The 12654-nt window shown below is 41.6% G+C and overlaps 1 protein-coding gene across 3 annotated transcripts in view; it reads left to right on the top strand.

The window, feature by feature from the left end:
• Dna2 (DNA replication helicase/nuclease 2) overlaps window positions 1–12654 on the top strand; it is a 71405-nt gene that overhangs the window by 13727 nt on the left and 45024 nt on the right. For 2 of the 3 annotated variants that reach the window (XM_071665208.1, XM_071665207.1), the window contains exons 4-6: window positions 1363–1450; window positions 7123–7284; window positions 10933–11128. In XM_071665208.1, coding sequence (XP_071521309.1) covers window positions 1363–1450; window positions 7123–7284; window positions 10933–11128 — 446 coding nt within the window. The remainder of the gene's footprint in view (window positions 1–1362; window positions 1451–7122; window positions 7285–10932; window positions 11129–12654) is intronic. The other variant, XM_071665209.1, reaches the window with a different exon arrangement.

Here is a 12654-nt window from a genome sequence, read left to right as displayed (position 1 = left end):
TATGTTGGTATGTATATGTGCACGTACTAGCATTTATGTATATATGTGTATTTGACAGCTAGAGACTGAGTGTGAATGAATGTGGCCTTTGTTGTCTTTTCCTAACGCTGCCTCATGCACATGAGGGGGGAGGGGGTTGTTATTTCATGTGTGGCAGGGTGGTGATGGGAATGAATAAAGGCAGACTATGAATTATGTACATGTGTATATATGTATATGTCTGTGTGTATATATATGTATACGTTGAGATGTATAGGTATGTATATTTGCGTGTGTGGACGTGTATGTATATACATGTGTATGTGGGTGGGTTGGGCCATTCTTTCGTCTGTTTCCTTGTGCTACCTCACTAACGTGGGAGACAGCGACAAAGCAAAATAGATAAATAGATAAAATATGTGTATATGAGTGGATGGGCCATTCTTTGTCTGTTTCCTGGCACTACCTCTGACGCAAGAAATGACAATCAAGTATGATGATACTATTGATAATGATAATGAAAATAATGATAATAATAATGATAATGATAATGATAATTATAATGATAATAGTACATATTTGCCATATCCTATGTTAGGGAGGTGGCATCAAGAACAGAGGACTGAGTCTTGGAGGGAAAATTCTCACTTATCCTTCTTCTCTGTTCCTTCTTTTGGAAATGTAAAAACTGAAGGGGAGAATTTCCAGGATGAACAGCTGGTTTGACTGGGAACTGATTGTTGCAACGTGGATATGGACCCATATGCTTAATCCTGGGTGGCCTGTGAATGCACGACGGCACTGCAAACTGTTACACCACATAAGTCCTAAGGCTCTGTCCTGTGAGCACTGTTGGTTTTCTTACCTTGCCCTGCCTTCTTTGCAAAAAGCTGTTCTATTTGGTGTTGATGCATGCTGTTTGTGGATTCTGAGCTACTGGGTAGATCAGTGAATTTATCATTGAAATCATCTTTTGGTTAACTCTGATTGGTTGAAGGTGGATCTGAAACGGGCAAGCTGCCACTATTAACGGTAAGTATTTTTGACAGATGGGGGAAACTAGAGGGAAACCTCCTTGAAGAGGAAAGGATTTCCAGACTCCAAAACATACACCTTTTGTGTACATTTTGATTTTTCATGTTTCCCCAATAATTCAATTACTCTGCATCCAGTGTTTAAATATTTAGATATTTAAATGTTTTTGCACTTCTCATTCATGTTTTAAGCTTTCTTTTCCAATTATCACTTGTTTTCATTCATAGGATTACAGTCACCTAAGTTATACCCTTATTTACACTCATTACAGTACTTAGTGTTCAGTACTTTTGAATGAGGAATTTTTTCAGTATTTGTAAATTTTTAAAAAGATGTTTCACTTTTCAGGTCACAGAGTATGGTATCTGAAGGAGACATTGTGCACATTCTGTACACAGATCCTGTTGATGGACATTTTTTGATTGACAATTCAAAGGTATTATCTTAATTTTTATGAGTAAAAAGTTGAATAACTTTCCTATCATATATTCATACTTTGATAGGGCAGCATGTATTTTTGCATGTAAAGGACTTGTGTACAGCTGTGTAAGACAATGCTTAAAGAATTGTGTAGCTAATTGAAGTGAGAGGAATGTAAGGGATGGAGATCATATGGGGATTATGAAAAGATAGATAGTTTTAAATTCTTTTATATTTAAAATAGTTAAGAAAAAAGTATGTATTATGAATCTTTTAATCCATATCCCATTCCCTTGAAACTCCTTAGCATTTCTACTGTGTTCAGCTTCTCATCCATGCATACTTCATTCTAATGCTTTCAATTTTTTTTTTTTCCCCAGATACTTCAAATTTTGTGTTGTTTTATTGAAAATCATTATTTCTCACAGAACACCATATATATTCTAAATTGTCTTCCTGCATCATATCTTCCATGTTTACCATAAGTATAGTCGCTCATAAGTTACAGATTAATGAACCTTTCGTTCCAGCAGGGAGTTGAATTCATAAATACATGCGTTCAGATATGTTTATGAAGGACAGACTACAGCTGAATAAACTGGGAACAGTATGTTTTTCCAGCCATGTGCTCCTGCCCCTCTCAGTTGCATTCTCCTACATGCAGGGAATTCGTGGGCTATATTCTTTCCCCCCTATCCCTAGGATGTGTTAAAATGGTTTGGACATATGGAGAGGATGAGTGAGGAAAGATTGACAAAGAGGATATATGTGTTAGAGAGGTTGGGGGAACAAGGAGAAGCGGAAGACCAAATTGGAAGTGGAAGGATGGAATTAAGAAGATTTTGAGAAACTGGGGCTGGAACATACCAGAGGGTGAAAGGTGTGCAAGGAATAGAGTGAATTGGAACGATGTGGTATACCGGGATAGATGTGCTGCAGTGGACTGAATCAGGGCATGTGAAGCGTCTGGGGTAAACCATGGAAAGGTCTGTTGGGTCTGGATGTGGATAGGGAGCTGTGGTTTCAGTGCATTACACATAGCATCTAGAGACTGAGTGTGAACGAGTGTGGCCTTTTCTGGCGCTACCTCGCTGAAGGGGGGATGCTGTTTCCTGCTGGGCGGGGTAGTGACGGGAATGGATGAAGGCACTTAAGTATGAATTTGTACATATGTATATATATATATTTTTTTTTTTTTTTTTTTTTTATACTTTGTCGCCGTCTCCCGCGTTTGCGAGGTAGCGCAAGGAAACAGACGAAAGAAATGGCCCAACCCCCCCCCCCCCATACACATGTACATACACACGTCCACACACGCAAATATACATACCTACACAGCTTTCCATGGTTTACCCCAGACGCTTCACATGCCTTGCTTCAATCCACTGACAGCACGTCAACCCCTGTATACCACATGACTCCAATTCACTCTATTTCTTGCCCTCCTTTCACCCTCCTGCATGTTCAGGCCCCGATCACACAAAATCTTTTTCACTCCATCTTTCCACCTCCAATTTGGTCTCCCTCTTCTCCTTGTTCCCTCCACCTCCGACACATATATCCTCTTGGTCAATCTCTCCTCACTCATTCTCTCCATGTGCCCAAACCATTTCAAAACACCCTCTTCTGCTCTCTCAACCACGCTCTTTTTATTTCCACACATCTCTCTTACCCTTACGTTACTTACTCGATCAAACCACCTCACACCACACATTGTCCTCAAACATCTCATTTCCAGCACATCCATCCTCCTGCGCACATCTCTATCCATAGCCCACGCCTCGCAACCATACAACATTGTTGGAACCACTATTCCCTCAAACATACCCATTTTTGCTTTCCGAGATAGTGTTCTCGACTTCCACACATTTTTCAAGGCTCCCAAAATTTTCGCCCCCTCCCCCACCCTATGATCCACTTCCGCTTCCATGGTTCCATCCGCTGACAGATCCACTCCCAGATATCTAAAACACTTCACTTCCTCCAGTTTTTTCTCCATTCAAACTCACCTCCCAATTGACTTGACCCTCACCCCTACTGTACCTAATAACCTTGCTCTTATTCACATTTACTCTCAACTTTCTTCTTCCACACACTTTACCAAACTCAGTCACCAGCTTCTGCAGTTTCTCACATGAATCAGCCACCAGCGCTGTATCATCAGCGAACAACAACTGACTCACTTCCCAAGCTCTCTCATCCCCAACAGACTTCATACTTGCCCCTCTTTCCAGGACTCTTGCATTTACCTCCCTTACAACCCCATCCATAAACAAATTAAACAACCATGGAGACATCACACACCCCTGCCGCAAACCTACATTCACTGAGAACCAATCACTTTCCTCTCTTCCTACACGTACACATGCCTTACATCCTCGATAAAAACTTTTCACTGCTTCTAACAACTTGCCTCCCACACCATATATTCTTAATACCTTCCACAGAGCATCTCTATCAACTCTATCATATGCCTTCTCCAGATCCATAAATGCTACATACAAATCCATTTGCTTTTCTAAGTATTTCTCACATACATTCTTCAAAGCAAACACCTGATCCACACATCCTCTACCACTTCTGAAACCGCACTGCTCTTCCCCAATCTGATGCTCTGTACATGCCTTCACCCTCTCAATCAATACCCTCCCATATAATTTACCAGGAATACTCAACAAACTTATACCTCTGTAATTTGAGCACTCACTCTTATCCCCTTTGCCTTTGTACAATGGCACTATGCACGCATTCCGCCAATCCTCAGGCACCTCACCATGAGTCATACATACATTAAATAACCTTACCAACCAGTCAACAATACAGTCACCCCCTTTCTTAATAAATTCCACTGCAATACCATCCAAACCTGCTGCCTTGCCGGCTTTCATCTTCCGCAAAGCTTTTACTACCTCTTCTCTGTTTACCAAATCATTTTCCCTAACCCTCTCACTTTGCACACCACCTCGACCAAAACACCCTATATCTGCCACTCTGTCATCAGACACATTCAACAAACCTTCAAAATACTCATTCCATCTCCTTCTCACATCACCGCTACTTGTTATCACCTCCCCATTTACGCCCTTCACTGAAGTTCCCATTTGCTCCCTTGTCTTACGCACCCTATTTACCTCCTTCCAGAACATCTTTTTATTTTCCCTAAAATTTACTGATAGTCTCTCACCCCAACTCTCATTTGCCCTTTTTTTCACCTCTTGCACCTTTCTCTTGACCTCCTGTCTCTTTCTTTTATACTTCTCCCACTCAATTGCATTTTTTCCCTGCAAAAATCGTCCAAATGCCTCTCTCTTCTCTTTCACTAATACTCTTACTTCTTCATCCCACCACTCACTACCCTTTCTAAACAGCCCACCTCCCACTCTTCTCATGCCACAAGCATCTTTTGGGGTGTTCAGTGTTGTAAATGGAAATGGTGAAGAGCTTGTAGATTTATGTGCTGAAAAAGGACTGATGATTGGGAATACCTGGTTTAAAAAGCGAGATATACATAAGTATACTTATGTAAGTAGGAGAGATGGCCAGAGAGCGTTATTGGATTACGTGTTAATTGACAGGCGTGCGAAAGAGAGACTTTTGGATGTTAATGTGCTGAGAGGTGCAACTGGAGGGATGTCTGATCATTATCTTGTGGAGGCTAAGGTGAAGATTAGTATGGGTTTTCAGAAAAGAGGAGTGAATGTTGGGGTGAAGAAGGTGGTGAGAGTAAGTGAGCTTGGGAAGGAGACCTGTGTGGGGAAGTACCAGGAGAGACTGTGTACAGAATGGAAAAAGGTGAGAACAATGGAAGTAAGGGGAGTGGGGGAGGAATGGGATGTATTTAGGGAATCAGTGATGGATTGCGCAAAAGATATATATATATATATATATATATATATATATATATATATATATATATATATATATATATATATATATATATATTTTTTTTTTTTTTTTTTTTTTTATACTTTGTCGCTGTCTCCCGCGTTTGCGAGGTAGCGCAAGGAAACAGACGAAAGAAATGGCCCAACCCCCCCCCATACACATGTACATACACACGTCCACACACGCAAATATACATACCTACACAGCTTTCCATGGTTTACCCCAGACGCTTCACATGCCTTGATTCACTCCACTGACAGCACGTCAACCCCTGTATACCACATCGCTCCAATTCACTCTATTCCTTGCCCTCCTTTCACCCTCCTGCATGTTCAGGCCCCGATCACACAAAATCTTTTTCACTCCATCTTTCCACCTCCAATTTGGTCTCCCTCTTCTCCTCGTTCCCTCCACCTCCGACACATATATCCTCTTGGTCAATCTTTCCTCACTCATTCTCTCCATGTGCCCAAACCATTTCAAAACACCCTCTTCTGCTCTCTCAACCACGCTCTTTTTATTTCCACACATCTCTCTTACCCTTACGTTAATTACTCGATCAAACCACCTCACACCACACATTGTCCTCAAACATCTCATTTCCAGCACATCCATCCTCCTGCGCACAACTCTATCCATAGCCCACGCCTCGCAACCATACAACATTGTTGGAACCACTATTCCTTCAAACATACCCATTTTTGCTTTCCGAGATAATGTTCTCGACTTCCACACATTTTTCAAGGCTCCCAAAATTTTCGCCCCCTCCCCCACCCTATGATCCACTTCCGCTTCCATGGTTCCATCCGCTGACAGATCCACTCCCAGATATCTAAAACACTTTACTTCCTCCAGTTTTTCTCCATTCAAACTCACCTCCCAATTGACTTGACCCTCAACCCTACTGTACCATTTCCCGCATTAGCAAGGTAGCGTTAAGAACAGAGGACTGGGCCTTTGAGGGAATATCCTCACCTGGCCCCCTTCTCTGTTCCTTCTTTTGGAAAAAAAAAAAAAAAAAAAAAAAAAAAAAAACGAGAGGGGAGGATTTCCAGCCCCCCGCTCCCTAGCCCCCCGCTAGGGGATAGGGGATTAAGAATTCTTCCCACGTATTCCCTGTGTGTCGTAGAAGGCGACTAAAAGGGAGGGAGCGGGGGGCTGGAAATCCTCCCCTCTCGTTTTTTTTTTAATTTTCCAAAAGAAGGAACAGAGGGGGCCGGGTGAGGATATTCCAAAAAAGGCCCAGTCCTCTGTTCTTAACGCTACCTTGCTAACGCGGGAAATGGCGAACAGTTTAAAAGAAAAAATATATGTATGTATATGTGTGTGTGTATGGGGATTTATGTATATATATATATGTGTATATGAGTGGATGGGCCATTCTTCATCTGTTTCTTGGCGCTACTTCGCTGATGCAGGAAACAGCGATTAAGTATGAACATTTTTTTTCATACATATTCACCATTTCCCGCTTTAGCGAGATAACGTTAAGAACAGAGGACTGAGCCTTAGAGAGAAAATCCTCACTTGCTCCCCTTCTCTGTTCCCTCTAAAGGTATGTTTAAGGATAGCGTATAGAAATTTCTCTTCAAGTCCATGACTAACATTATTTGTGCTTTCATAGTTACATAAATAGTTTTCTTTTTTTTAATATCTTTATGCTGTTATACTCTCTCCATGCTCTAATCTGGGAGTTTCTAATATCATCTACTATTGCAAACATCCCCAAAAGAGCCCTCTGGTCTTTTGCTGATTGAATTCCTTTCTATACTCCACTATTGACACTTGTTTTTTTTTTTTCAGGGGGTCATTGTCATCAATCCAGACTTTCTTATCTCAGGAACCTCTGTTGTTTCGGCTGTGTTCTGCCGTCGTAAAACTATTCTCAGTGAGCGATTCAAAGGTTTAGATTCTGGCAACCAGTTGATGTTGATTGGCTCTCTCGTGCATCAGCTATTTCAAGAGGTCTGTTTTAGCTTTGATATAAGACTCAAATTGACTGGGATAACTTGATTTTATTATTTTATTATTTTATTTTGCTTTGTCACTGTCTCCCGTGTTAGCGAGGTAGCACAAGGAAACAGACGAAAGAATGGCCCAACCCACCCACATACACATGTTTATACATACACATCCACACACGTAAATATACATACATATACATCTCAGCGTATACATATATATACACACAGTCATATACATATATTTACACATGTACATACTGTCTGCCTTTATTCATTCCCATCGCCACCCTGCCACACATGAAACAACAACCCTCTCCCCCTTCATGTGTGCGGGTAGCACTAGGAAAGGACAACAAAGGTTACGTTCTTTCACACTCACTCTCTAGCTGTCATGTAATAATTTACCGAAACCGCAGCTCCCTTTCCACATCCAGGCCCCACTTTCCATGGTTTACCCCAGATGCTTTACATGGCCCGGTTCAATCCATTGACAGCACGTCGACCCCAGTATACCACAGCTTTTCAATTCACTATCACTCAAAATCTTTTTCACTCCATCTTTCCACCTCCAATTTGGTCTCCCACTTCTCCTCGTTCCCTCCACCTCTGACACATATATCCACTTGGTCAATCTTTCTTCACTCATTCTCTCCATGTGACCAAACCATTTCAAAACACCCTCCTCTGCTCTCTCAACCACACTCTTTTTATTACCACACATCTCTCTTACCCTCTCATTATTTACTCGATCAAACCACCTCACACCACATATTGTCCTCAAACACCTCATATCCAGCACATCCACCCTCCTCTGCACAACTCTATCCATAGCCCACGCCTTGCAACCATATAACATTGTTGGAACCACTATTCCTTCAAACATACCCATTTTTGCTTTTCAAGATAATGTTCTCGACTTCCACACTTTCTCCAATGCTTCCAGAATTTTCGCCCCCTCCCCCACTCTATGATTCACTTCTGCTTCCATGGTTCCATCCGCTGCCAAATCCACTCCCAGATATCTAAAACCCATATATATATAATATATATGTGTGTGGGTGTGTATGCTTTTTTCATACTTGATCGCTGTTTCCCACATTAGTGAGGTCGTGGCCAGAGCAGCTGAAGAAAGCTGAATCCACTCATATCCATTCTCTATCTATCTATCTTGTATAATGCACTGAAACCACGGCACCTTATCCACAACCAGGCCCCTTACACCTTTCTATGGTTTACCTTGGATGCTTCACATGCCCTGGTTCAGTCCATTGACATCACATTGACCCCTGTATACCACATTATTCCAGTTCCTTCTATCCTTTGCACATCTTTCACTCTTGCATTTTCACGCCCCAGTTGCCTTAAATATTTTCATACATTTCCTCTATCATTCTCCATGTGTCCAAAGTATTTCAGCGCCTTCTTGAACTCTCTCAATCACATTTTATTACCACAACTCTCTCTTACCCTTTCATTTCTTACTCGATCAAACATTTCATTTCCAACACAGCCACCCTCCTCCACATACCTTTATTGATAGCCTGTACCTTGCATCTATATGATATTGTTAGGACTGCTGTGCCTTCAGACGTACCCATTTTTACCCTCCCAGTTAACCTATCTTTCCACATGTTCTCCAATGCTCCCAGAACCTTCACCCCCTCATTCGCCCTATTACTCACTTCTGCTTCCGTAATTCTATTTGCTGCCATGCTCACTCCCAGGTATCTAAAACATTTCTCACTCTCCATATTTTCTCCATTGAAAATTCACACCCTAGCTAAACTGTTTCTCAACCTTGCGAGACCTTATAACTGTTTTTATTCATATTTACTGTCATCATCCTCTGTTCACATTCATCCAAACTCAGTCACCAACTTTTGCAGTTTCTCACTTGAATCTGCCATCAATATTGTGTCACCAGCAAACAACAGCTGACCTCCCAGGACCCCTCTCCTCCTACGGACTGCATGCTCGCATCTCCCTGCAATATCCTTGTATTTTGTTCCCTCACTACCCCATCAATAAACAAATTCAACGGTCATGGTGGGTTTGAATGGAGAAATAATTAAAGGGTAAACAAAGGTGTATTACTAAAAAGAGGGGTGATTGAGAGAACTGAAATGGTGTAGACATTGTGTATAGAGACAGTGAGTGAGAAGTTGACGAAGAGTATATGTATGTGTCATAAGTGGAATAGACAGTGAATATGGGGAGACCAAATTGGAGATAGAAGGATGGAATGTAAAAGATTTTGAATGATGGGCTTGAATATGCAAGAGGCTGAAGAGCATGGATGGGGTAGAATGAATTAGGACATATGATATATATGTGTCGACCTGCTGTGAGTGGACTGAACCAGGACATGTGAAGCAGCTTAGGGAAACTATGCAAAGGTCTATATGGGGCCTTGGTTTCAGAGCATTGTATGTGGGAACTAGAGAATGGATGTGAGCAAATTTATATTACTTCATCAGTTCCTGGTGCTGCCTTTCTAAGATGCCCTAGACTGAACCAGGGCATGTGAAATGTGTGGGGTAAACCATGGAAAGGTCTGTGGAGCCTGGATGCAGATAGGAAGCTGTGGTTTTGGTGCATTACACAAGACAGCTAGAGACTGAGTGTGAATGAATGTGGCCTTTTTTTGTCTGTTTTCATGACGCTACCATGCTGGAGCAGGGGGAAGCGATGCAGTTTCCTGTGGGGCTGGGTAGTGACAGGAATGGATGAAGGCAAGCAAGTATGAATATGTACGTGTGTGTATACATCTGTGTATGTATATGTTGATATATATATGTGTGTGTATGGCCTTTGTTGTCTTTTCCTAGCGCCACCTCGCACACATGCGGGGGGAGGGGGTTGTCATTTCATGTGTGGTGGGATGGCGACGGGAATGAATAAGGACAAACTATGGATTATGTACATGTGTATATATGTATATGTCTTGGGAGCGGGGAGAGGTGGGAGACCAAATTGGAGGTGGAAGGATGGAGTGAAAGAGATTTTGTGTGGTCGGGGCCTGAACATGCAGGAGGGTGAAAGGAGGGCAAGGAATAGAGTGAATTGGATCGATGTGGTATACTGGGGTTGACGTGCTGTCAGTGGATTGAATCAGGGCATGTGAAGCGTCTGGGGTAAACCATGGAAAGCTGTGTAGGTATGTATATTTGCGTGAGTGTATGTGTATGGGGGTGGGTTGGGCCATTTCTTTCGTCTGTTTCCTTGCGCTACCTCGCAAACGCAGGAGACAGCGACAAAGCAAAAAAAAAGAAAAAAAAATGTATATATATGTATATGTTGAGGTGTATAGGTGTGTATATTTGCGTGTGTGGATGTGTATGTATATACATGTGTATGTGGGTGGGTTGGGCCATTCTTTCATCTGTTTCCTTATGCAACCTCGCTAATGCGGGAGACCGACAAAGCAAAATAGAAAATAAATGTTAAAAACACCATACAATAATAAAGCTTTGCTTAACTTTACAGTTACAAATCAATGCAACAACTATATAACAGAATCATCTTCCTCGATGAGAATACTGAAAAAATCTATTCCCAGAATTTTTACAGTATTCTTTAACATACATTATTTCAAAGCTACTTTGTGACTTGCAAGTGAAATTGATTTTATGTGAATTTACTTTGACAGGTTGTTAAAAAGAAGGTGCAGACCTTTAATGAGCTAGATAATTTGGTACGAGAATTGATAGCTCAACCTAAGGTGGTACGAGACATGTATGGTTTTGGAATATCTGAGGCCCACATTTTTGAAGAGATGAATAATTTCATACCTCACATTCATGCTTGGACACAGCGATACCTTGGGTCTGGATTAATCCAGTCAGGTGAGAAATGAATGGGCAGTTTTGTTTTCAATTATTTTACATTATTATTGAAACTGTGTGTGACATGGTGGTCTCAGATGCCTTTAGAAGCATTACTCCTGGAGGAGGAAAGGGATTAAGTTTCCTTAAGATTGGCACACTTGATGGTAAAGTAATTCCGATGGTATTGTATGGATGCAAAGCTTGGGCCCTGGATCAAAAAGTGCAGAAGAGTTTGGATGTGCTGGAAACAAGACATTTGAAGACAATATGTGGTGAGAGGAGGGTTGATAAGATAAGAAATGATAGGGTAAGACAGAGGTGTGGAAGTGAGAATAGAAATATAAGAGAGACATTAAGAGATGTGCTGAAAAGGCTTGGATATATGGAAAGGATGAATTAGGAAAAGCAAAGGAGATACGCATATAAGAAATGGAGGGAACAAGAAGGGGGTTTCGAGAAGGAGGGGGAAGGATGAAGTGAAAGACTCGAGTGCTTGAGGCCTAAATGTGCATAAGATAGTGAGAATTGGATTGATGTGGTGTATAGGGGATGATGTACTTTCACTGAATTGAACCAGGGTATGTAAAACAGTCAGGTGAAACCATGGAAAGGCCTGTAAAGCTTGGCTCTGGATAGGGGGTCTGGTTTGGTTGCTTTGGCTTACCTCAACTCTCATATGCCTTCTTTTTCATCCCCTGCACATTTCTCTTGACATCCTGCATCTTTCTCTTGTACATCTTCCAATTATTCACCCTCCTTCTTAGCGCTCCTCTCACTTATCTTTCACTAACAGCTTGATGTCTTCATCCTTCCACCCACTGTCCTTTTTCACGAGCTCCTTTCCCACCATCTGTATGCCACACACATCTCTCACACATGTAAGCAGTTTTTCTTAAATGCCTCCCATTCCTTGTCCACTTTCCCAGCATCATTTTTTATCACCTTTTGCTATTGTGCATTCAGTCTCTCTAGGTATCTCTTCACACAAGCCTTTTTTTCAAGCTCATTCACTTTCACCACCCTCTTTCCACCCTTGGCATTCCTTCTTTTCCTAAAACCTTTAGAAAACTATCACTCTTGCCAACACTAAGTAGTGATCAGACAGCCTAATGCTTGCTCTTCTCTGCACATTCACATCCAAAGTCTTTCTTTTGAATCATTGTGAATTAGAATGTGATCTAGTAATACCTTCCCTCCATCTACCCCACTGATCCACATATATTTTTGTACAGGGCTGGCCCTTTGTATATACTAAATGCTCAGAGCATAGGGCACTGACTGCTAAGCAGGAAATGCTGTACCAGACTCCCTAAATTTAAAGATTTTTCAGCAGTGATACCCATGGGTTTTGTAGAACTCATGTTTTAATTGGGGAGTTTGAGGGGTTGAGACTTAGCTTAGTGCCCTTTAGAAAGCTAGGGCTTGTCCTGCTTTTATGCGATTCTCTTTTTGAACAAGGTGTTCCCAGTCACCAGTTCTTTTTTTGAAAACAACTCCCTAAGCTGTTTTTAGTTTTCATTCTCATCACTGTGTACTTCAGGCTC

The sequence above is a fragment of the Panulirus ornatus genome, chromosome 9, assembly GCF_036320965.1.
Source record: "Panulirus ornatus isolate Po-2019 chromosome 9, ASM3632096v1, whole genome shotgun sequence".
Classification (NCBI taxonomy): domain Eukaryota; kingdom Metazoa; phylum Arthropoda; class Malacostraca; order Decapoda; family Palinuridae; genus Panulirus; species Panulirus ornatus.
The sequence above is the reverse complement of the archived record's forward strand: the minus strand, read 5'-3'. Positions and strand labels throughout refer to the sequence as shown.